Source organism: Calypte anna, chromosome 13, assembly GCF_003957555.1.
Source record: "Calypte anna isolate BGI_N300 chromosome 13, bCalAnn1_v1.p, whole genome shotgun sequence".
NCBI classification, from domain to species: domain Eukaryota; kingdom Metazoa; phylum Chordata; class Aves; order Apodiformes; family Trochilidae; genus Calypte; species Calypte anna.
In genome coordinates, this window is record NC_044259.1 from 6,166,955 (window position 1) to 6,189,133 (window position 22,179).

The following is a 22,179-nucleotide window of genomic DNA, read 5'->3' on the forward strand; positions in this document are numbered from 1 at the left end:
TAAAGCTTGTCCCAGTAATGAAGGCTCTGCACACTCAGTAAGTATCCTCAGTTTTAACAGAGGAGATTGACTTCTTCCATGTTTTATGATTCTGAATACAAGATACCTTATCTTAAGCTGACAGAAACCATAGATAAAAGTGCTTGCTTATGTCTGAGCATCAAGTCTGGCAGGAGCACAGCTCCCTTTCAGGCCATATGTCAAGGTTTCCCTCTCACAGAGCTTGCCAGAAAGCAACTTTGTCCTGCACAGGCACCGAGCTGAGGCCAGAGGATGCCCTTCCCTCTGTTTTTCCGTGCTTCAGATGTAACCCACATCGTGTGCCTTTGGGAAAGGTCTCATCCTTGTTACACAGCAGTGCACAGCACCAGCTATGGGAGGACCCTGGCTTGCTGCCACAGAACCTGGAGGATTAGTTTGCCATCAGATCTCAGCCTGACTAAAACTTTAAAACAGGGTGTCAATCACTGTTTTGCACTGGAAGCCCAGAGGACCCTCATCCTTTAAAAGGTTTATTCTCAAAGAATTCCAGAAACTGACAGGCAGCTTTATTCCCAGGTTCCTGAGGGCTGTGTTTATAGTCCAGTGGATATTTGAGCAGATGGAACTGAAATCTTTCAACAAGTCTTACTTAGCACTTCAGGAGCCAAGAAACTCACCACACAAACCGTTTTATACCCAATCTCACTGTTGATCCATGAAGGATGAAGAATTTTCATGAGAAAGCCTACAAGGCCTAGCAATGGCTTTTCTGTTTAAAGAACTAAATTTAATTTTTATAATTATATTTATTTATAATAATTGCTGCTCATTTGGCACTCAAATTTGCAGAAGCAGCTCAATAAAACATTTTTTTTCCATTGCTTTACTGAAGGAAAGGAACAACAAAAATCTGCCTGCTATAGTCAAAGTAAATATTTGTGTTGCTTTCTTAGTGGGAAAATATTTTTGTGATCAAAGAAAGTTGTTGCCCACATCTTCTGGGGAAAACATACCCCAGTTGTTTATAGTCTGTTTGCTGGCTTTCCCCTTGCTATAAAAGAGCAGTGAAGTTAAGTGGCAAGAGCTATTAAGCTGACTGATAAAAGCTGTCACCAAGTGTCCATCAGGAATAATTTTCCTTCTTTTCAAAGCATCCCAGTATGCCCTAAACAAAGTATTTAGATGTCTTAAATTGGGGCAAAAGCAAAAAGACATGATAGTCTTTTTCCTAAAACTGAGCTTGTGGTGCTCAACTATTTTGCTGAGCAACAGCTGGAGCATTTCTTTGCAAGTAGTCTGTTTATGGTGGATTTGCTGTCACAGTTTTTATATAACTGTAATATATCATTATAGTTCTTTTTTTTTTTTTTTAGTGTAAATCAAATCAATAGTATTACGAAAGAAAGAGTATCAGTTCTTTGAAATTAAGAATAGGAACACAGCACAGATTTTCAGAAAGTCACGTCCATAGCATGATTTAAACTCTTCCATTTTAAAAATCTGAATTATTTTTAAAAATAATCTTGAGATTTCACACAAGGTGAAAAGCTCTTCCATATTATGTTGGTTTTAATTTTGCAGCCGAAATAATTGATTTTAACAGATTATGAGCAGTGTGTTTTGTTTATTCCATTTTAAAATAAGTAAAAAGTATCAAGAGTTTCCTTCAGTAACTGCATTGATATTAAAAATAGAAACATATAGGGAAATGGTTCTTTCTGTAGTATGGCTGTCAGCAGGGCTAAAAGTACTCTGTTGATTAAAAAACCAACCAACCAACCAACCACCATGTCTGATATCAGAAAAAAGTCACAGTAACAAATCAGAGAGGGCAGTAATTCTGGACTTGATAAAAGCTCAGACATAGCCTTGAACCTTGGGATTGCATTACTTTGGAGAAGGGAATGCCAGCAAGGACACGTACATAAAACAGGGAATCCAGTGCTATTCCATCTGATAGAAAACAGGGAATTCAGTGCTATTCCACCTGATAGTCCAATGAGCAACACAGAGACATTCATTGTCTGAGATTTTACAAAATCAAGCACTGATATTGTAAAAATTGACTGCAGGTGCAGTGTCTTTTTCCATCTAAATAGATCATTTAATCATCATTGGGTTCTGATGTAACAGACAAAGTTTGGGTTAGGATATAAGCTTTAGCCACAGTAGAACTGTGTTGGTTTAATTTTCAAGTATTTAAAAAAAAAAACAGATAAAAGTAAAATCCACTGAGACTCAAAAGTAGGTTTGCATAGAGTTTATATTAATCTTAAGAAGTTTTATGTTACCCTTTCACCATTAGTAAGTCATTGGTAAAGCACAGGTGCAGATTCAGTTAAACTTTCTAAAACAAGTTGAGTTTGTAAGTTAACTCAATGAAATTGATTTGTATCTGTATCACTAGTGCTACCATTTGCGGCACTGGGATAACAAAATTGCTTTTAGACAACAAAACCCTCTGAAAATACCTGAGAACACCAACCACAAAGTGACCAAAAACTGGCTCCGTATTTTACCTCCATCCCAAAGTGCTCAGAAGAGGAAGGGGCTCATCAGGAAAGTGATGCAGTGGAAATTCTGCAGTAAGGAGAGAGTAAGGAGAGACCATCTAAGCAAGGAACTGGGCTGCTCTTGGTTGAGCTTGGGTAGCAAAAAAACAAAAAAAGGGGGGGGGCTTTTTAGTCAGGTATAACACAAGCAGCAAAAGTCACGCCTTTGCTCCTGCCAGGGACATTATGTGTCAGGAAGACACCAAGCAGCCACTTGTTCACCCCTCAACCTTAGTACTAAAGGTGGAGAGGCCCTTCCCTTGTGCCCAGGAAGGCTGCCCTGCACCCCTCCCAAGATTCCCTCCTTCCTCAGGTGAGCAGCCCAGCTCCTTAAATACCCAGGTGCCTCCCATTTCACCAGGATTCCAAAGCTGGATTATCTCAGCAGCAACTTGAGCACTATTTTAAGCCAATTTGAGAGCATTTACACAGTACAGTGGTTCCTTTCTGGTGTGGAGAAAGCACTTCATCAACTCTGGTTCTCTATGTCCATCCTTACCTTCCACTGCCCTAACTATTGAGCTCCTCTGTCCTATATCACATGTTTTTGTTATCTGATCTACATTACTGAAATGAGTTTTTCTACTGGGTCAGTTTTCTGCCATTTTGAAGAGTCATAGTGGTTCACAGAGAGATCTGAAGCCAGTGTAAAGCCACCAGCCTAGAGGCAGAACCTTCAGCAGCAAGGGGTTAAGTAGTGCCTCTTCCTTCAGCACTGTTAAACTGGGATGATTTCTGACCACCATTGTGCCCAAATCTGCCTTCTCCTGTTCCCTCCAAGAGCTGGCACTGGTGGGGCTGGAAGTGGGGGTCTGATCTGGCAAAAAAATATTCAGGGGAAGATCTGATAACAGTGTGGAGCTATGCCCACACTTTATTGACTTAACTGCATCAGATTTAACACACAAACATTAGCAAGCTCATCAGAGACACAAGAGCTGTGTGCTGTGAAAGGTTGCAGAGAGAAGGACAGGGTGAGAAAGTTATAATTTTTTTTTTTTTTTTTAAAGGCAATGTCACAGAATTAGGACTGCCCTCAGGAGCTGTAGTTATGAACCCTGGTTGGTCTGAAGTGCCTTAAGCCCAGTAACTTCCTGTGTGTGTCCATGCCAGACAGTGCAAGGAAAGGACACTGTAACAGATAATGCTCTAGAATTTGAGAATAACGTTGTGTTTCTATGTACCTTGAAGACCCAATTTTATTCAAAGGCTTTTATATGTTTCTTGATTTTTGCTGATTCTGAGTGGGTTGAGTCAGGATGCTTGTGCCTTGCTCTGAGGCACTGAGAGCCCCCAAAGGAGGCCTGTGGGCCTTTTGTCACCCAGCAGCCTGAGATATCTGATCTTGGTGACCTGGGGTGATGCCCAAGCCAGCCCCCTCTGAATTTCCCCTTCAAGCACACTATTCCCTCATCCCCATTTCTTCGTGGTCCGGGCACTCATTTCCTTATTCCTCCTCTCAGCCAGTGGTTTATGTGGAAATGAAAAACTCTGTGAACATGCCCTTCCTTCTAGAGATCTCTCCCTTTTAAACCTGCCTATCAAGCCCCCAGTGGACACACAGGTGCTGAAAAAAAAGGGAGAAATGACAGTGCCACTGTGGGGCAAGGGAGCTGCAGGTCATGGGTGCTGTCCTGATGAATCTTCTCAGTCCACTGCTGGACCTGGCTTCTTTCAGCTGTGGGAATGGCCACAGGGGCTGGGAACAGGGCCATGGCAGGAGAGTGGGGACAGTGCAGGGAGCTGCCAGCAGGCAGGAGGTCCCCAGGGCTGTGTGGTGTCACCATGGCTCTGCCCTGAGATGGGCTCCAGGGACATGGCACTACTTAGTGAGGCAGCATAATGGAAAAACCTGAAAGAACAGGAAATAGACACTTTCCCCCCTTATTCTTTATATTTATTGATGTAGTTATATATTTTTTTTAAGCATGGGGATGCTGATTGTTCAAGTGTTGACTGCTGTACCAGCGGGCAGACTAACCTGGGGAGCAGAGCAAACCAGGGGTACTGATCTCAGCCAAGTGTCAAGCTCTCCCTGCTCTGTTGCTACTTGTGCTCAGACAGTGTGAAATCCCAGCTTTGCCTGAGCTGGAAGTGCACTGCTGTGTGACACCAGGGACAGACATAGGAGAGAGAGCAGAGATGAATCCTTGTGGCAGAAAAACCCTCCTCTGCCTTGGGAGGAGACCCAGACAGAAAAGTCTGTTCACAGCAAGGTCTATGCTGGTCTCACCACCTGAGCCTTTTCCCTCTTGCTAACTGGACACTGAAGGTGGCTGCTCCTGCCTTTCCTTGCCTCAATTCCCTAGATATGCTGCAGGGACTCACTTGTGCCAAAACATGGTGTAAAGGGCAGCTTTGACATTTTCTGTGAAGGATGCTGCTGCAGTGTAACAGGTCTTGTTCATGGGTAGCAGGTGTAGATGGCATCCTGCTTGGCCAGGACATTTCTGCTTCCTTCTGATGGCCTTTGCCCATGTGCTCACTCAGTTACCACCATTCCCAACTCTTCTCCCACCATTCCTGAAGTGGAGGCAGCTGGACCTTGTGTGGGAGCAGTGTTCCCTTGAGTCAGCTTTGCTGTGAGAACCAGAGCTCTTTATTTGGTGTTTTTCCAGCAACTTGGTGTTTCTGGAATAGGGACACTTTATGTAAATCTCAGTTGTATTCTCAAAACAAAATAAGTAACTGTTTGGCTGGAGGACAAAGGCAGCATAAACCAAAATGCAGCCTGAAAATGCAGGAGCAAGCCAGAATGTGTTATTTTTAAAATTCTTCAAAGTCTGGGCCAGTAATTTTGAGTTTTACGGGGGTCCTTCCCCTTAATATTTCAATAGTTGGCCCTGTAGTGACCCAGACCCACTTGGACCTTGCCACGTGCCCTTCCCTCCCTCCTCTCCTGGGTGAGGCAGGAGGAGGGGTGCCCAGAGCTGCTTGAGATGATTCTTCTTGCAGGATTGGGCTGAGAGGAGACATTTTGTTCAGCATGCAAGTTGCTCTTAAGGCATCATAGGAGGAAATGAATCTTTTTCAGAGGAACCCACTTGTACCTCTCTCACAGAAATACAGTACATGGCATCTTTAAAATGTTTCAGCCCAATGGGAGGTTAAACACTAGAGAAGCTGTTCCTTTCTCTCTTGCCCTCTGTATTTTATCACTTTGGGGTTTTCATTGCTCAGAGTCCTGGATGGCAGCTGATGCCTGGGGCTGGGGTTTGAGCTGTGCAGTGCAGGGGCAGCACTGTGACCTGGTGGGACATCTGGGCTTGTTCCCCAGGGAGGACAGAAGAAGGCTGGGGACAGCAGTCCTGTGCTGTTCTTGCAGAGAGGACCTCCTGGACCCAAACTGAGCACTTGGTGGTTCTCTATAATTTGCATTTTGATAGCTCATATTTAAGATTCATTTCACTAGAATAAAAAGGATGCTTTTCCAGCCAGGTAGTAACTTGCCTTGGTTCTCATCTGGGGAAACCAGCTTGTGTCCCCCTGAAACCCTCCCTGCCAGGGCCTTCTCTGGAGATATAAGGGAAGACTGAGTGGCTGAGCTGATCTAAATGTTCACTGCTTCTTCCCCTCCATCCTCTTCTTCTTAGACATATGCCCTGTGGTGATCTCCTAGCTCTTGTACCTGCCCTGTGCCAAGTGTGTTCAGCTCATAATATGAGAGAACATAGAGAAAGGCACACAGAGAAAGCAATTCTGGAACTGCTGCTGTCACTGGGAAGCTGCCTGCAAAACTGCACCCCAGGATACCCTAAATGAGGAAGATCTGGAAAGAGAAATGTATTATCTGAGCACTCACTGTCAGGGAAAGGAACCTTGCCACCTGGGTGAGCAGCTTCAGGGGAACAGACAGATCTTATTCTACTATTCTTGCAGGTTTTCGTGCACAGAGAGCAGAAAAAAACTGTGCACTGCCTGGCTTGCTGGGCTGGGAGGGAGCCCCTGCAAAATCCATTTCTAGATAAACTCAGCCATACCTGTGGAATCAGTAACACAGTTTGGAAATGCCTTCTGGGACACCACTTTTATAAATATCAAGACTGTTCCAGCAGTGTTTTTGTTCAGCTTTATTTTATAAAATGTATTTGAAAATATCGTTGTAACATATAACAGTTACTGAAGTTCACAAAAATCATGCAAATATTTTGACTTGAGAAAATAAGATAAAAAACCCCCCAAACCTTTGTTCATGTGGGATATCCCTTCAGTGACTAAATATGGAGATTAGAGGAACTTGGAAGTTCATGGGAGTTTCATTAAGTGAGAAAGGAGATGAGAATATTAGTGGAACTCAGGAAGATGCATCTGATAGTGAGGAAGACTCCTGCCATCTGGCTACTAAGAGACCACTGTGCTGCAGGAGTGTTGGACACCCTGGGCCAAGGCAGCCAGAATGAGTCTCTATAGCAGGAGAATTCTTTGCTCTGGTAATAGTGAACCAGTTTGGAGCATATCCCTGTATCAGTTGCTACAGAGGAGGAAGAAAAAAATGCTAAGCTCAACTTAGCACAAGCAAAAATCTCATCTGAGCAAAAGCTGGGCTTCTGAATTTTCCTGTTACTTTTTTTCCATATAATTTAGAACATTGGGGGGTTTATCATCTGTAATATTTGCCATACAACATAAAAAAGCAAAATATCAGTAAGGTAGGGTCTATCTGTAGCACTAAGCTCTTGAGGAGGATCTTGGCAGCACCACAAGCTCTAGCAAAGGCTGGCAGGGATGGAGGGAGTGTTAATGAGTATGGTTTTGGAGTGAAGGTTCAAGCTGTCTTTGACTGTTGAGTCTTATCAGCAAATTCCACCCTATGCCATGGGTTGGAGGTCCCCAGGTATCTGGTTTGCAGAGTCCACTTTAGGCTCTGGTCACAGCTTGCCAGTGCCTGTCTGAAACCAGATGCAGGGCTCCAGTGGTGATATATTGAGGCTGAAACCTGAAAAACTCCAGTGATGCTCAGTGCAACAGCTTGTGTCTTACCTTTAACCTTAAAACTGAGATCTCTCTTTTGTGTCATTTCCTATTTAGACTGGATGCCTTTGTTTGTTAGTACTGCTTTGATGAGGCTCAGAGCTGCTTTTACTTTTACATCTTTAGATGGCAGCTTCCTGGCTTTTAAGTAGCTGGTAAAATGTAATTCTGTATTAACAAGGATCATTAGCATTATGGGGTGTAGGGGAAGGCAGTGCAGTGGTACTATCTCCAGCATCAGTGGCACTTCTGACCTCAGCTTTCAGGAAATGGTTGTTGGGCTCCATGCTTTATAATAGGAATATAATAATCAGAGCATCCTGCACCAGTATTTGAGTCTCATGTCCATGCCCTGTTGGAATCTTGCAGAAAACAAAAGGGTGACTTTGAGATTTAGAGATTCATGAGGCTGCTTGAAAGTGAAGCCTACTGGTCCTGGTACCCTGTGGACTAGTTGATGGCATCAAGTCAAAATCTAAAGAGACAGTATTGGATGTTAGTGCCAAAAAAGGTGGTATTGTATGATCCCACATATCCATGCATAGGTTCCACTTTGCTGGCCTGAGGTTTCATTTCATGCATTTCCTATTTTTTACCACAGGCTAAGTTCTCATCCTATATTTCATTGAGATAATCTTGGTCAGGATATATCAGGAAGCCAGTAAACAAGCTGTCTGTCCAATAGGGATCATAAAAGAGCCCATTTTGTTCAGAGTAAAAGATCTGCAGCCACACCTCATCATCCTGCTTTAGGGAAAGGATGGTTGATCCAGAGGCAACATCATGGTTCCCAGTGTTGGCATCAAAAGTCTTGATCCTGTACTGCCCGTTGTGGACCAAGCCAATGGCCAAATGCTTGTTGGCCAAAGTGATATCATAAGTGAAGTAGTAAATCCCTGGGATGCTGCATATAAATTTCCCACTGGAAGCATTGTAATGTCCTCCCTCATTCATGAGGATCCTGTCAAATTTAATAGGCAGCCTTTCCCTTGGGTAGCTCTTGGAAACAGCCACAGAGAAGGCAGATTTGGCTTTGTTGGCACTACAGATGCAGGGTCCTGGCATCCCAGTCTCTCCTTTGTTCCCTTTGGGACCTTTCTTTCCTGGTGCTCCATTTTTTCCAGGATTTCCTTTTAAACCCTTGGGTCCTCTTGGGCCTGCCTTGCCAATAGCTCCAGCTTTCCCCTTTGGTCCTGGCTTGCCAGGGTTTCCTGTTCTGCCTTGTGGACCTAGAAGACAAATAACCTTGTAAATTTTTCAGTGAAAGAGATGACAGGGCAAATGGAAAGGAGTTGTATCATTGCAGCACTGTATTTTCATTTAGGAGGAAAACCTTGCTAGTGAGAATCCTAATGAAATACCACCTGGAGCTGGACATCTGTCAAGACTCACTAACCAGGTTAGGCAGGTAGCTGGGAAGGTAAAAATGAGACTCAGGAGGAGCAGAGTTTGTCTCTTTTAAGAACCAAAAGGCTGGTTCAATTATCTGTCTCACTTGACAAAAAAAAATAAAATAAATAAATAAAAAAAAATCAATTAATCATAAAGTTTGCCAAGAACCAGCTTTAAGACGTTTGGGTTTTTCAAGATTAGTGCAGGTTTGTGAAGCTTTTGGAACCTAGCTTTGAGCAGATGGAGTACTTTGAATGTACTGGCTCTTTTTTTTTTTTAACATTTAACATGAAACTGTTGTTTTTTAAACAACAACAACAAAATACTGCTAGGTGCAGTAAAAAGCTCAGCCTAGCTGGGGAATGAACCTGGTGCAAAGTCTGCCCAGAGCTGGGACATGAGCTGGGCTGGCGTGGTGATGCTGAAGCTGCTGGCTAGTGTTGATTGCAGAAGTATCTGATACCAGACAAATTCATGGAGATTTATACTCTGTCTCTTGAGCTGCTGTAGCCAGACTAGATTTAAATGCTGCTGTGGGTGGAAACCTACTTTCAAGATTGCCTGTTTCGGGGGAGGGAGAAGAGAGTCAGACTCAGCTCTGGCAAACAGGGGTTATGCTGAATCAGGAGTGCGCCCTAGTGTGGCAGAGGGAAACTGCTGCTTTCTCACAACTGGTTCTGCTTTGCAGTGCCTGAGAGGCTGGATCTGAAGGGGAGCCCCATCTCAGGAGTAAAGAAGGGTTTGATTTAGACTGAGCACGGATACAGCTGTCCAAGGTGCAAATACTAAATTTGTTCACCTGACTTTGTTTTGCCTGAGAGCAGGAGTCAGAGACCACCACTTTGTCTCATTGAGAGAGCACACATCAGAACAGGGGAAATCTCTTTTCATCATGAAATGAAGCCAATAGGGATTGCACACAGCAATAGGGTGTGAGTCTGAGGCATACACACACACACTGCAGGGCTTGACAAGTTGGTGTGGGGGAGAGTGGAAACTTCTAGAAGAGTTTTTAAAGAGATGTTATCTCTTCCAGGGCTCAGATTTGGGGTGTCAGGTTGTTGTTAATGGGGCTGTTGTGCTGTTGCTTTTACATTTTCCCCTTGCTGTGTTAGGAAGCACCTTTCTCTTACCTTCATCCCCATGCTCTCCTTTATTCCCGTCCTCCCCGTCCTTGCCATCTTTCCCTGGGAAGCCCATCCTGCCCACTGTCCCTGGAGTCCCAGGTGCACCGGGTGGCCCAGGTGGCCCAGGGGGTCCGGGCAGGCTGCATGCTAGCTGGGGACCCTCCTGCAGCCCACCCTTGGCAAAACCCCCGAGGATGTGGTTTGCCACACAGGGCACAGTCCAGAGGAGGAGGACAGTGGAGATCATGGTGCATCCTGTAAAAAGGAGATGGGATGTAGCTGTTAGGTGTGGTAGGCTGAATGGGGAGAGTCCATTTTCATGCAGGACCCACCCAAGACTCTGGGAATTAAAAGTATTCAAAATAGAATTTAGGTTCTGCATATAGTTATGGATAAAGTGTAAAACAAAACAAAACCTAAAACCCCACAATTTCCCCTACAGTATCAGTTTCTGACTACTCATGGGTACAGGTGCTCCTGCCATCCCCTCCCATGCAGAGCATACCCAGGCTGAGGACTTTTTCCTCCTTTTATTTTGCTGGTGAGGGAGATTATGGACATGGCCATCAGCTCCCCAGAGGGCTCCCTGGTGGGCATTGACCACAAGCTGAGGGGAGACTCTGGTGGAGTTGGGCTCTTTTCCAGTTGCATGAATGTAGAAACAAGCTGGGATGAAGCAAGTGAGGGATGAAAGGCATCCTCAGGGCAAATTCTTCTTTCTTTCAGCTTCTGTAACTGGAATCACCCTTTGAGTAATGAGACATGAAACCTAAAAGTGCCTCAGAAATCTGTGGCTGGTTCACTGTTCACTCAGTAGCTCTTTGATTAGGAGAGATCAAGCTAAAACCAGAGTTTTTTACAAAAAAAAAAGAAAAAAAAATTAGCTGAGTATCACTTTGATGAAAGCACCTCAGGCTAAGAGGTGCACACTCTCACTTGATGGAAAAGATGCCTATGAAACTCAGGTTTTTTCCCTTATCACAACTACCTCTGATGCTAGGGAATTAAATATTTTACCAGAATAATCCATTTGTATGGGCTTTCTTATCACATCCTGAAGTCTTGCTAACGAAATACAGAATGTAAGTGAGGATGGAAAAGGAAGCAAAATGCCTTTCACATGTTTCTTCAAGCTTTGCTGAATCAAATTTGTAGTTAAACACAGATGCAATAGAGGATGAGCTGGAATATCACAGACCTTTCAGTTTCTTGGTGGTTTTTTTTGTCAGCCAAGGTCCTGCATGGCATTAAGCCAGACAAATGGGGGGCTTTAGCACCTCTCTAGTACTGTAATGTCCTGCACTGCCCATTAAATGCTTGAAGTATTGGATAAATTTAATGTTGGCCTTAGCACTCTCATCTCAATATCAGCTCCTGAAAGGAGTAGCAGTGCCAAATTCAGCCAGCAATGTGCTACACATTAATGCTGAGTGGGAGGCCTCCAGTTCTGTGATATGTATAATTAAAAACATGCAGAGAAGTGGGAAATACAAAAGATCTCTGGGCTGCATTTGGCTGCTAAGCCATTTTGTTCTTCACTTCTCTTGCTTTTCTTATACCCGAGTGTATCTGCTGCTGGTGAAAGGTGTTGGTTTAATGGCCTTGTGGGCTGGAACTCACCCATCAGTGTTCATGCGGAGAGTTGAATAAAGGCTTCTTGGTTCCCAGGAAGGGAAACAGGGTGTTAAAATATCTGCAGAGTGGGGAGATCCTAAAGAAAGCTGCATCTCTGCTTCCCATTAACCACCTCAAATGGGGCAGAAGAAAAGTGAGAGGTGTCTGGAGGTAGATAACACTATTAAGTTGTAAGGTAAAATGTTGTTGTGGAACATAACATGAAAAAAAAGCTGGGACTGCTTCATGTAGAGGAAAAATGAGCAGGAGGGAGCACAAGGCAGGAGGCTACCTCCTTCTTTTAAAGTCTCTCCCCATAAGTACTTCTGTTACCTTCAGAAAACCCAGCTAATTGACCTGATGGGATAAAAATTAAAAAACATAAAATTCCCTGAGGCTGGGGGGTAAGTAGTACTGGTAGACAGGGAATATTTGACTACCTGGAATCCTGCACTGGAGCAGCTCCCAAGTCAGAGCTAATGAACAGCTCCACAAGAACATTTCATCCCACATCACAGCAGTGCATGTGGGATGCAAAGCACAGTTGCATTCACAAGAGGATTTATAAATAACCTCTTAAAGAAATCTATTTGAAAGAAAACAAACCTCATGCTGTTCCACCTTAAAAGGAAAATTGCTCCTCCATGTAGAACATATGATGAGCTCCAAAAAGCAAATTTGAAACAGATCAGCATCTCTCCTCCCTGCAGTATGGGCAGCAGGCCTGGCACTGGAGGCCATGCAGCATGGTTCCAGCTGAGGTCTGACTTTTCTGATGACATTTTAATTAATGGCTTTGTTAAATAGGGATTTGGTTGGACCATGACTGATGCCTCTAGTGTGTTAGGTTGCACCATAGCCCAAGGGGTTGTGAGAGCTGCCTGGTGGAGTTGGGCTGCTTGGGGAGGAGAGGAAATCCTGTGTTGTATTCCAGAGAAGAGGAACTGGGCCATGGCTGTGGTTCATCTCTGCCACTGAAATGCAAATATTCAGCACCTCTGCACCTGGGGGACCAGTGTGGGGCACAGGAAAAAGAACTGGACCAGCTTGTTTTAAATGAGGAAGCTCTGGGTTCTGCAGCACAGGTCTGGGTGGCTGAGCAGAGCCTGGGGTGGCACCAGAACTTGCTTGAGGTTATCAAGCAGATTGGTGCCCAGCTTGGGCCAGAGCAGAGGTGCTTCAGCCTTTCATGGCCTCCCTTGGTGAGAAGATGTTGGGGATGGATAGGATCACACACATGCAGAAATACTTCTCTTCCCAATGCTTAAATATATCCTATTGGAAAATGCTCACACCTGAATCTTAGAGCTGGAGCTCTCCTTCACAGAAAATACCTCAGGGCAAATAAAGCAATAAAGACAGAACATCTCTGATTTGCAGGTTTGATATATGCAGATCTGAGTGCCTACTGGCTTTTCCTAACAAGCCACAAGTAATTATGTCATAAAATGTAATGAATGATTGAAAGCAATATTGCATCTGCAATGGGATGTTCTGACTCTGCTCCATGGTCATTATGTGACATCCCCTTTCTGTCTGATGACATTTTGTTGCTATTGCTTGTGGCTTTGGGTCCTTCTCCTCTGCTTGAGCTCAGGCCCTTCGCAGAGGCTGCCCCTGACACAGGGGCTGGGAGACTGGGATTTCCTTGGGATCAAGAAATGACAGGATTGGGTGAGCTGCCTGATTCCCCAGATGCCCTGAGCAGCCTCTTTTGGAGTGGACACTTTGTACACTTGGGTGGATTTGCACCTGACCCCTCTTTGCTGAAATCTGAGCAACCCATGAGCTTCTGAAGCACATGAAGCATCTGTGGAGAGGGACCCAGGCTCTCTCTAATAGCTTTTTTGTGGATACTTTTTGTCACTGGAGCTACAGCCCATCACTGTCACCCAAGACCCTCCATCCCTTGGAGCTGTGTCCCTGCAGGGCTCTGTGCAGCCCTCACTCCTGACCTGCTGCTCCCATTCCTCCTGGTCCCTGCAGACTGGGCTGGGCTTGCTGCTGCTGGAGGGGTCTCAGAGGCAGGAGCTTTGGGGGGACACAGCTCTTGGCATGTGTCCCTTAGAGCTTTGGCTGCCACCAATTTCCTGCCCTGTGTGGCTCCTGCAAGGCCCTGTGCCACATTCTCCTCACCCTGAGCCCCCTGACAATTAAGGATCCAGACCAATCCTATAAATATATATTCATTAAACAGGTGTTTCTTTAAGAAAATATTTTACCTCTAAGTGTGAGTCACAAAGGATGAAATGTACTTTCTGGTGCATATGGGGCAGCTGGGCTTTAAATTCTATCAGAGGGCAAATCCCTTAGGGTTTGCTAGCTGTGGAGTGGTTTGGTGGTCCCTGTGATGGCTGGACAGGGATTTTGGGCTGAGGAAGCCACTTTCTGCCATATGGTGGTGATGTGTGTCTGCCCATGGGGAGGGAAAGCTCAGAGGGGTAGCAGAGCAGAGAACTGGGAGGGAATTGCTGCTTGGGGGGAGGGAGGAGAAGGATGGTCCCATATCCTGAGAGGGGACCCAGCAGCAAACAACCAACTGTTTCCTTTAAATATTTGAGGCTTTCTTAAGCAAAGCAACCATCTTTCTGTGTCAGAATTTCCCAGTGTAGCTCAAGACCTCCTAATTAGTCTTCAGATAATTAATCACTATCCCTGTGAGCTTAGCTCCTGGCTCTGGCGGTGTCCCTGCAGCATCCCCGGGTTGGAAGCACAAGGAGCCAGTGTTGATTTAGATAAAATAAGGTGTGGTGTTGGTAACAGCAGCGGAAATGGATGCATTTAAATGTTAAGAAAGCCAATGAATTAGTTATACTAGATAGTGAGTGGGGTACATTTCCTGCTGCTGCCCAAAGCAGGGTCAAAGGAAATAAAGGAGAAGAATGAATCTTCTGTGCCTGACCTTGAGTCACTGGCTCAGCTGTAGGCAGCTGGGGATGCCCATGGCAAAGCCTTCCCAGCTCTGTGGTAGACAGAGCCCTCTTAGAGGAGCTGCTGATCCTCAGCAGAACGAAGGGAGCGGCTGTGGCTGCACTGAGTGCTCCCAGCAAAAGTCAGAGGAACATTTTTTTCGGGGAAAGAAACATTTTCTTCTTTTCTTTTAATGGGTGACTGTTGCCTTTGTGGATTCCAGGCACTGGAAACCTGAGTGCTCAATCTCTTAAACCTTATTTGGTAAGTTTGCAATGTTAAGGTTAAGAAGAGGGAGGGGGAAAAAAATAAAAAGGAAAAGTGAATCTACTCACCAAGACTAATCTCTTCAGTAAGATCTTGACAGGATCTGGAAACCTACACAATTTCCAGCAGATGTTCTGCTCTAGTTTGCTGTCAAGCCCCAGCTCTGTGGTGCTGCAGCAGCAGTGTCCTTCAGAGGGCTGTGAGGTCCTGACTTCTCTGCTCTTGCTTTTTTTATTAACGTTTGACTCCTTTTTGTGCAGATTGCTGACTTCCTGCAGCAACTTCAGGTTTTGGCTGGATGTTGCCAAAGGCATATTTTTATTATTGTGTAATGGATCTCTGCCTCTTCCCTTGTCACGTGGCATGGGAAGAAATCTTTATGCACATATGGCTGGCAAGCTCTTGGTGCTTGCAGAGCTTTTCCCTTTCTCTCTCTTCCTTTCCAGCCTCTCCTGAGAGGCTCAGTCATGTCCTGGATCATTTCTGGCTGGTTCTGCATTTCTCTGCTGTAGCCACTGCCTGCACAAGCAAAATTTCTGAGGGGATGAACAACATGGATTGTACTGGGGAACAATTTTCACACTCAGTCCTGGAGCATTAGCAAGGAAAGAAAATCTTGTCCAAAAGGGTGGAAACTCACTTCTAAGTAGTGCAGACTTGAAGTAAAGGACATTGTTGAGAAGCAGCAGCTTTGCAAATGTGAATTTTGAGGGGAAGTTGCATGAACCTCAGGGCTGCTTCAGGTGGATGCATGAGGCAAAACACAGACTTTGCCATAGGGATGGTAGGGCAGGAATGCTTTTGTCTTTGGAAAGGGTTGGGATTTTGCTTTAAGCTTTCAGAGTAATTACAACCCCCTAGGAACTGCTTAAGGCACTAACCCTGGAAGCAGTGGGTGAACCAGAGTTCATCAGTCCTGGGGGGAACATCCATCCAGCTGTGCCAACACCCAGGTGTTGAGTCACAAAATCCCTGTTTGCTCTCACTTGTCTGCTGCAGCAAGTCAGTGTTACAGCTCTGAGCAGTGCTGGTATCCAGGCTGAAACCAGACATTAAACCCAGAATTTGCAAATGTGTTACAACCCAAAATATATCACCAAAGGCAGCATTTCCCCGATGACTCCTGGGGAGGCACAGAGGCACCAGACAAATGGGGGCTGAAGAGTGTCCCTGACCTTGTTCCCCACCTGTCCTCCCTTTCCTTCCCTCCCGGCTGTGTGGGATGCTCTGTGATGCTGCCAGGGCTGGTAAGGATCAAACTTGACTTTTGAGAGGAGGTTAGGTGAGAGTCTAAACAGGACCTGAAAGGTGGCCCAGATGTAGAGCCTGGCCCTGTGGGTGCTTGGGGTGTTACAGGGAATCTCTCACCCTGCCAGGAGGGTAGCAGTGGATCCTGTGGGTGTGCAGCTCCTGCTCTGTCCTGGCTAGAATCCTATCTGGAGATCAGGACAGGCGTGTGTTCTGTGGCAGGACTTCAGATCCCACCCTGCTGCTCTCCTACCAGTCATTTTTCTCTTCTGTGCAGATTATCACCTGATTTGGAATACTCTGGAAGTATCATTCCTTACTCTGCCAGAATTCCCCCTTATCAGAGCTGTTATGTTGGGGTATTTTAAACTTTCCCCTACATTTGCAGTTGGAACACGGTGGGAATGGATATTATGGGAAAATGAAGCATGCAAACTGTGTGCTTTGTGAGCTGTAGCCAGTTCAGCAGCTCCTGGGAGGGGTGGGAATGTTTGGCTGCGGAAGCACAGGACTGTTCATGCTGTGCACAGCTCCTTCAGAGCTGGTGCCCCCACCCCTAGCTGGCTCAGTGGTGTTCCCTGCCAATGAACAACCCCAAAACAACACCCCTCCCCTTCCCCAAATTCATTAAATTTCCCTGGGATAAGGACTGTATTATAAAAGCTGCCATACAGCTGCAGAGCCCCCAGCCCTACTGCCCCCTGGCATTGGGGTGAGCAGAGGTGGGAACACCCCAGACAGTGGTTTTAAGGGCCACTTCCCCCTGGAGCATCTCTATTCCTATACTGGAATAGGAATCCTCACTTTTTCCCTCTTCCCGTAAAATTTGTAGGCACACAGTCCTCTTGGAGAGCCCCTTCCCCTTCCCTCCCTCCCAAGCTGTAAGGCTGGGGTCAGTCAAGAGGCTCAGAGCTTTGCATGGGTCCTGCTGCAGGTTACCAATGAAACCAGGGGATTTGCCAGGGTGCCAGTTGGGTTGCCCTGGGAAGCCACAGTGCTTTCCTTAAACACTGATGGTGCTGAGAAGAAAAAGCCTCCATGCTTATCCCCAACCTGCCCCATGGCAGCTGTGCTGTGCACCAGGGTTCTAGGAGGGGTAGGAAATGGGCCAGGGATGAAGAGATGCTTGAAAATCCAGCTGTCCCCTGGCAGGTCAAGGTGTGACTGGGGAATTTGTGGTTACTGGGATTTTTGTGCCTGGTTCCCCAGAATGCTGAAGGCAGCAAGAGCCTGACCTAGTTCAGTGGCGTGAGGAGAGGCTGGGAAGCTCCTGCCAGGAAGATGGAAAATCTGAGCTGAGCTCACCCGGGGTCCCAGACAGCTCTGCTGGAGAACATCTTTGGCAGCACATTTTGTTAAATAAATAAATAAACAAAGTGCCCATTCAGATTGAAACAGAGCAGCCCTGAGACTCTGCTCTCAGCTCATTTTGTTTCAGCAAGAGATTGCAGGGTTTACATGACACCGCGTCCCTTCTTTGCTGCTTTTTAGCAAGAGCCTCCCTGTGGTGGTGAACGGGGCTTTCACCACTGATCACTGGGAAGCAGGTGGCTGCTGGAGCAGGGAGGGTTGGCTGGGGGTTAAGGGAGTCTCAGAAGACCCTCATGGGACATGTGTAGGGATGCTAGGGGTCCAGGTCCCCAGCATGTGTCCTATCCCCCACACCAGCCTGGGAAATGCTCCTTGCACTGCTCCTGCCTGCCCTGGTCCTGTCCCCTACCCCCTGGATAACATCCTGTGGCTTCACATCCTTTAGATAAAGCTGCCTGGGGGGATGCACAGCTTGTATAGTAAAAGTGCCCCATCCAGCAGCTACAGAGTAAAAAGCATAATTTTGGCTCTGGTGCCTCCTGTGCATGTGATTTGGGTGAGAAATGTGAGTGCCTCCAGCTGTGTGATCAACTCCTGCCCCAGGCTGCCAGGATTTTCCCTTGTGCTAGCACTTTGCACCTAAGAGATACCAGCCTTGCAGCAATGACTTTGTAACTAAATAAAATGACTCAGCAAATGCTAAAAAAAAAAAAAGCTGCAGGTCACCCAGAGGCTGGAAGCAACCTAAAATGCAGCCTCCCCATTGCACTGGGTGATGGTGATGAAAGTGTACTGCTCTTCAAAGAGAAGTGTTGGTGCTTTGGGGATTTTTTGAGGAGATACTAATGGGATGGAAAAAGCATTTTTCTACCCAACAGGCCTTCTGGCTTAGCATGGAATGGTGACTTGAGTAATTTTTATTGCTTGCCTAAAAGGAGTTTGGAAGTCTACGAGCAGCCTTCAGAGAGTGATTGTGCCTCTCCAAAAGACCCCATAAAAATGAGTCAAATCTCTGCTTAAATTTAAAGGATGCCCTTGAGGCCATTAGCTCTGCTTAGGAACTGCAGTCTTAATCCATTAAGATAAAAATAAATAGAGCTTATTTTAGGAAGAGGGAAATGGGAACCAGTCCCAGCACCAGTGAGCCACCACAGTGCAGATTTGTTAAGCTTGGGGTGTTTTCTTTTGTCCCATGCACCTTCTAATTCAAAGTGAGATTTAGCAATCTGTTTGAGGTGCCACAACTGGCTCCTGCCTAGGTATCTAATAACATAGTTAAACAAAAAGGAGGCTTCTGAAAATGCCTTGTATTTCCCAAAATACAAAAACTGTTCGTTAATGCTACTGTCTGTGGCATTATCATCATCATCATCAGTCCCAGCACAGACTGGGACAGCATTTGCCCAAGCCAGGAAAGCCAGCAACAAATGTCACTTCCCCATGTGACAGTACAGTGCCTCTGTCCTTCAGGGCAAAAGTGCATCCCTGAGAGATGAGTGAAAAATCACTGACACTGCGTGTGAGCCGTGGCAGTCTGTGCAGATAACAACACTACTGATAAAATCCCCTTTGCTGCTGTTTTCCAAGCAGGGAATTTTTGCATTAGAGCTGGCTTTTCTGTTCTGAGCCTTGATAATTTGCTAAAAATGGTCTTTCAGCTCTTCCTAAAGTATTAAGTATTACTACTATATTGGCAGATTATACTGTGGGGCTGTGCTGCCTCTCGGGTGTTAAAACCCTCAACAAAACAAATGCAAACTGGAATGCTAACGGAACAGTCAGGGGGTTGTCTGCACATAGCTCAGCCCAAGATGTTTGGAATGAAGTAGCTGAAGTTATACCTAAAGTGGTATGGAAAACGGCAGTCAATGGGTTGCACTAGGCATTAGTGGGCATAGAAAATCCTGTCTCCTGTTTTTTTTCTTTTTCTAGAAGCTGAAATCCATTTTATCCTTAAATAATTGCTATCTGCTGCTTCTTTCTGATCCCTCAACAGCCCAAAACAATTACACTCCCCTAGAACAATGCATCTCTTTCATTAAACCACTCGGGGAAAGCCATAAAGATCCACTTACAAAGAAATGTAGAGACAATAAAGGAACTAGCTTCTGGCACACCTCGAAAGATAAGTGTTAAGCTTTTCAACAAATAACAAAGAAGGTTTTAATCTGTTTTAAAAATTCAAATGTCTTCACATCAGCTGGTTAGTTCATTTGCACTGAGTGTGCCTCAGAAAACCAGAACTCAACAGGATGAGGCAACTGAAGCAACTGTTGAGAAGGCAGCTAAGAAATTTAATTTTTTGAGCTTTGCCAAGGGGGAGATTCAGAGAAAGCTACCCTGACTGTGCTGGAGAGTCTGTCTTGTATTTGACTTATTACCAGGCTAAGGAATTTCCTGTCATTCTCCTATCATTGTCCATACAAAAACCAGTTCTTAACTTCAGCTGCTCCTGCTGGAATGTGCTTGTTTCCATTGTCTGCTTGTTTCTGTCCAAGCCAGCCTACAAACTCGTTTCAAACTCGTTTTAGAGAGGAAAAAAAAATCTTGTGCAATAGGAAGCAGCCTTTGGATACACACAGTCATATTGCATGCCAAATCCAAAGGGAAACAGATGGAGAAAAATTAATCCTCATGATGGGATCCACAGTGCTCTTTAACATTTAACCTTTATGATGTAAATAGGACATGTTTTAAGCTTTGTTTGTCCTTAAACTATTGAGACTGATCCAGATGAGCTCTACTCTGCATCCTTCACAAGCTCAAGGAACTGCATTTTGAATAAAACTACCAAATGCTTTTTCCCCTGAAGCTGCCTTCTAAAATACACACACCTTTAACTAAAAAAAGAGTTTAATTCTGAACTTTACAGGATGCCTGGACTGGCGAATTATTTGTTCTGCATTTTCAGTGTTATTTTTGAATTGCTTTTATATATAAATAGCTCAAGGAACTGGTAACATGGACCCCTCTGACATCTTGTCTTCCCTCAAACTGAACTTGGCACTGACCACTGGATTTCTGCAGCTGGAGAGATGCTGGCCAGAACTTCAGCTGTTACATCCCTGAGGTGAAGAACAGGTCACTGTTTCAAGTCAGATAATTTGGAAAAATCATCCAAGGGCAGCTTGCAGTCAGGTCATCCTAGAGGAATTCTGGAGCAATAGTCAACCTAAAATGTTGATCATCAAGGAGAGCACCACAGATTTAATACAAAACTACATTGCAGACTAATGCAGAATTTCTATTATTAGCTCTGTATGCTAAATTACAACACCCAGTCCTCAAAGCAGTTGTGAAATAACACACAATGCTTCAATGTATGTTTATTGTAAGTAATGAACTTGGGCAGTTTTTCCTTGAAATCATCTGTAATTTAAAAAGGTCAAAACATGAACAGACACAGAAACTTAGAGCATGAGTCACCAGTATAGCAGAAGGGAAATCATATTCCTGTCTAAATCCCCACTGTGGAAAAAAAAAAACCAAAAAAACCTCAAAAAAGCAGCTTTTGCAAAAGCTGATTTCTACTCCATAATTTTTCTTTCCTGGTACTTGGTTACATTAACAATCCTACCCCCTCTGATCTCACTATTTGGTTTTAAATTTTTTTTAAAGTGTGAAAGGATTTTAAAAACAAGTTTTAGAAAACAGAAATCCAGAGTCTGGTTTATAAGTCTTATAAAATAAAGTCTGCATTCAGAATTAGTATTTCCATAACAAAACCAAAGGGAAACAGACTCAGAGAAAAATCTAACATAAAAAGGAACCCAGCTTTATATGTGGAAATTGCAGGCACAGTGTGTTACAGGTATTTAATTTTCTTCCAGCAACTCTTTAATTTTTTACAAAGTGGAAACTGTAAATCACCTTCATTTAAAGAAAAGGCAGGATTACAGAGTCCTCCTTGCCCCATCATTAAAATAATCACATTAAATATGGCTATAAAAGCTATGTTTGATAAGCCAGTTTAAGCTGTAACAGAAATAATTCTCAAGCCTTCCAGCACCAAAGTGAAGCACTGTGAAGTTTTTTCACTCATTTTTTCAACTTTTTAAAGGGGAAAACTCACAGTTTTAGGACTAATATTGCCAAACACAAAGCAGATGCTGCTTCACATAATCACAAGGTATTAGAGCCTGCAACTTGGTATTTACACCATGTACCAGGCTTCTGCAAGTTACATAATGAGTAATGTTCACAGACAGACAACCGAAGAACTCAGATCTTTACAACTGAAATTTATATGTCAGCATCTTCAGAAACAAAATCAGAATTCAAAATTCAGAATTCTACAGCCTTCTTCATTAAAAATGCTGGTCAGCATTTAAGACCTTTATATTAATTTAACCAAAACTGTACAAAAGCCATCAATTTTTACATTTCCAAAATACTACAAAGTCCTGAAGAAGCTATTTCTTCTTTTAAAGCCATATGACAGGCAGCTTCCTTGACAAAGAGGCGGCTTCAGTAGCTGTATCACTTTTTTTCAACAATTTTTGTTCTATATTGACACCTGCTGACCATTTCTTTCAAGTTCTGAGTTTTACTGAATGCATCATGACTTTATCCATATATTAGTTGGCCAAATGAACTTAGAATTCCAGCCAGTATCAGATCTTTTCCAACAAAGAATTCACAGAGTATGTGTATGCATTTTATACATATCTTTTTTTATATGTGTGTATATATATTTCTGACTTTATATATGCACACATAAATAAAATTGTTGTAAGTATTGAACTGCTTATGTATGTTGAAAGAAGTTTTCAACAACTTCCTTGGTAGAAAAAAAAAGTCTCTGC

General features: G+C 44.3%; 1 protein-coding gene across 1 annotated transcript; it reads right to left on the reverse strand.

Moving 5' to 3' along the window:
* Positions 1 to 6,627: 6,627 nt before the first annotated feature.
* C1QTNF2 (C1q and TNF related 2) lies at positions 6,628 to 15,027 on the reverse strand. The gene is made up of 3 exons (XM_008498706.2): positions 14,884 to 15,027; positions 10,031 to 10,279; positions 6,628 to 8,734 (listed from the first exon to the last, which is right to left on the reverse strand). Exons 2-3 carry the CDS (start codon positions 10,269 to 10,271, stop codon positions 8,121 to 8,123), a joined length of 855 nt encoding a protein of 284 aa, XP_008496928.1. The 5' UTR covers positions 10,272 to 10,279; positions 14,884 to 15,027; the 3' UTR covers positions 6,628 to 8,120.
* Positions 15,028 to 22,179: the final 7,152 nt, after the last annotated feature.

Excerpts from the sequence above, each read along its gene's own strand:
- C1QTNF2 (XM_008498706.2), bottom strand. The coding sequence starts at position 10,271 with ATGATCTCCACTGTCCTCCTCCTCTGGACTGTGCCCTGTGTGGCAAAC. Across the intron at positions 8,735-10,030 it reads AGGAGAGCATGGGGATGAAG|GTCCACAAGGCAGAACAGGA; the intron begins GTAAGAGAAAGG and ends TTTGTCTTCTAG.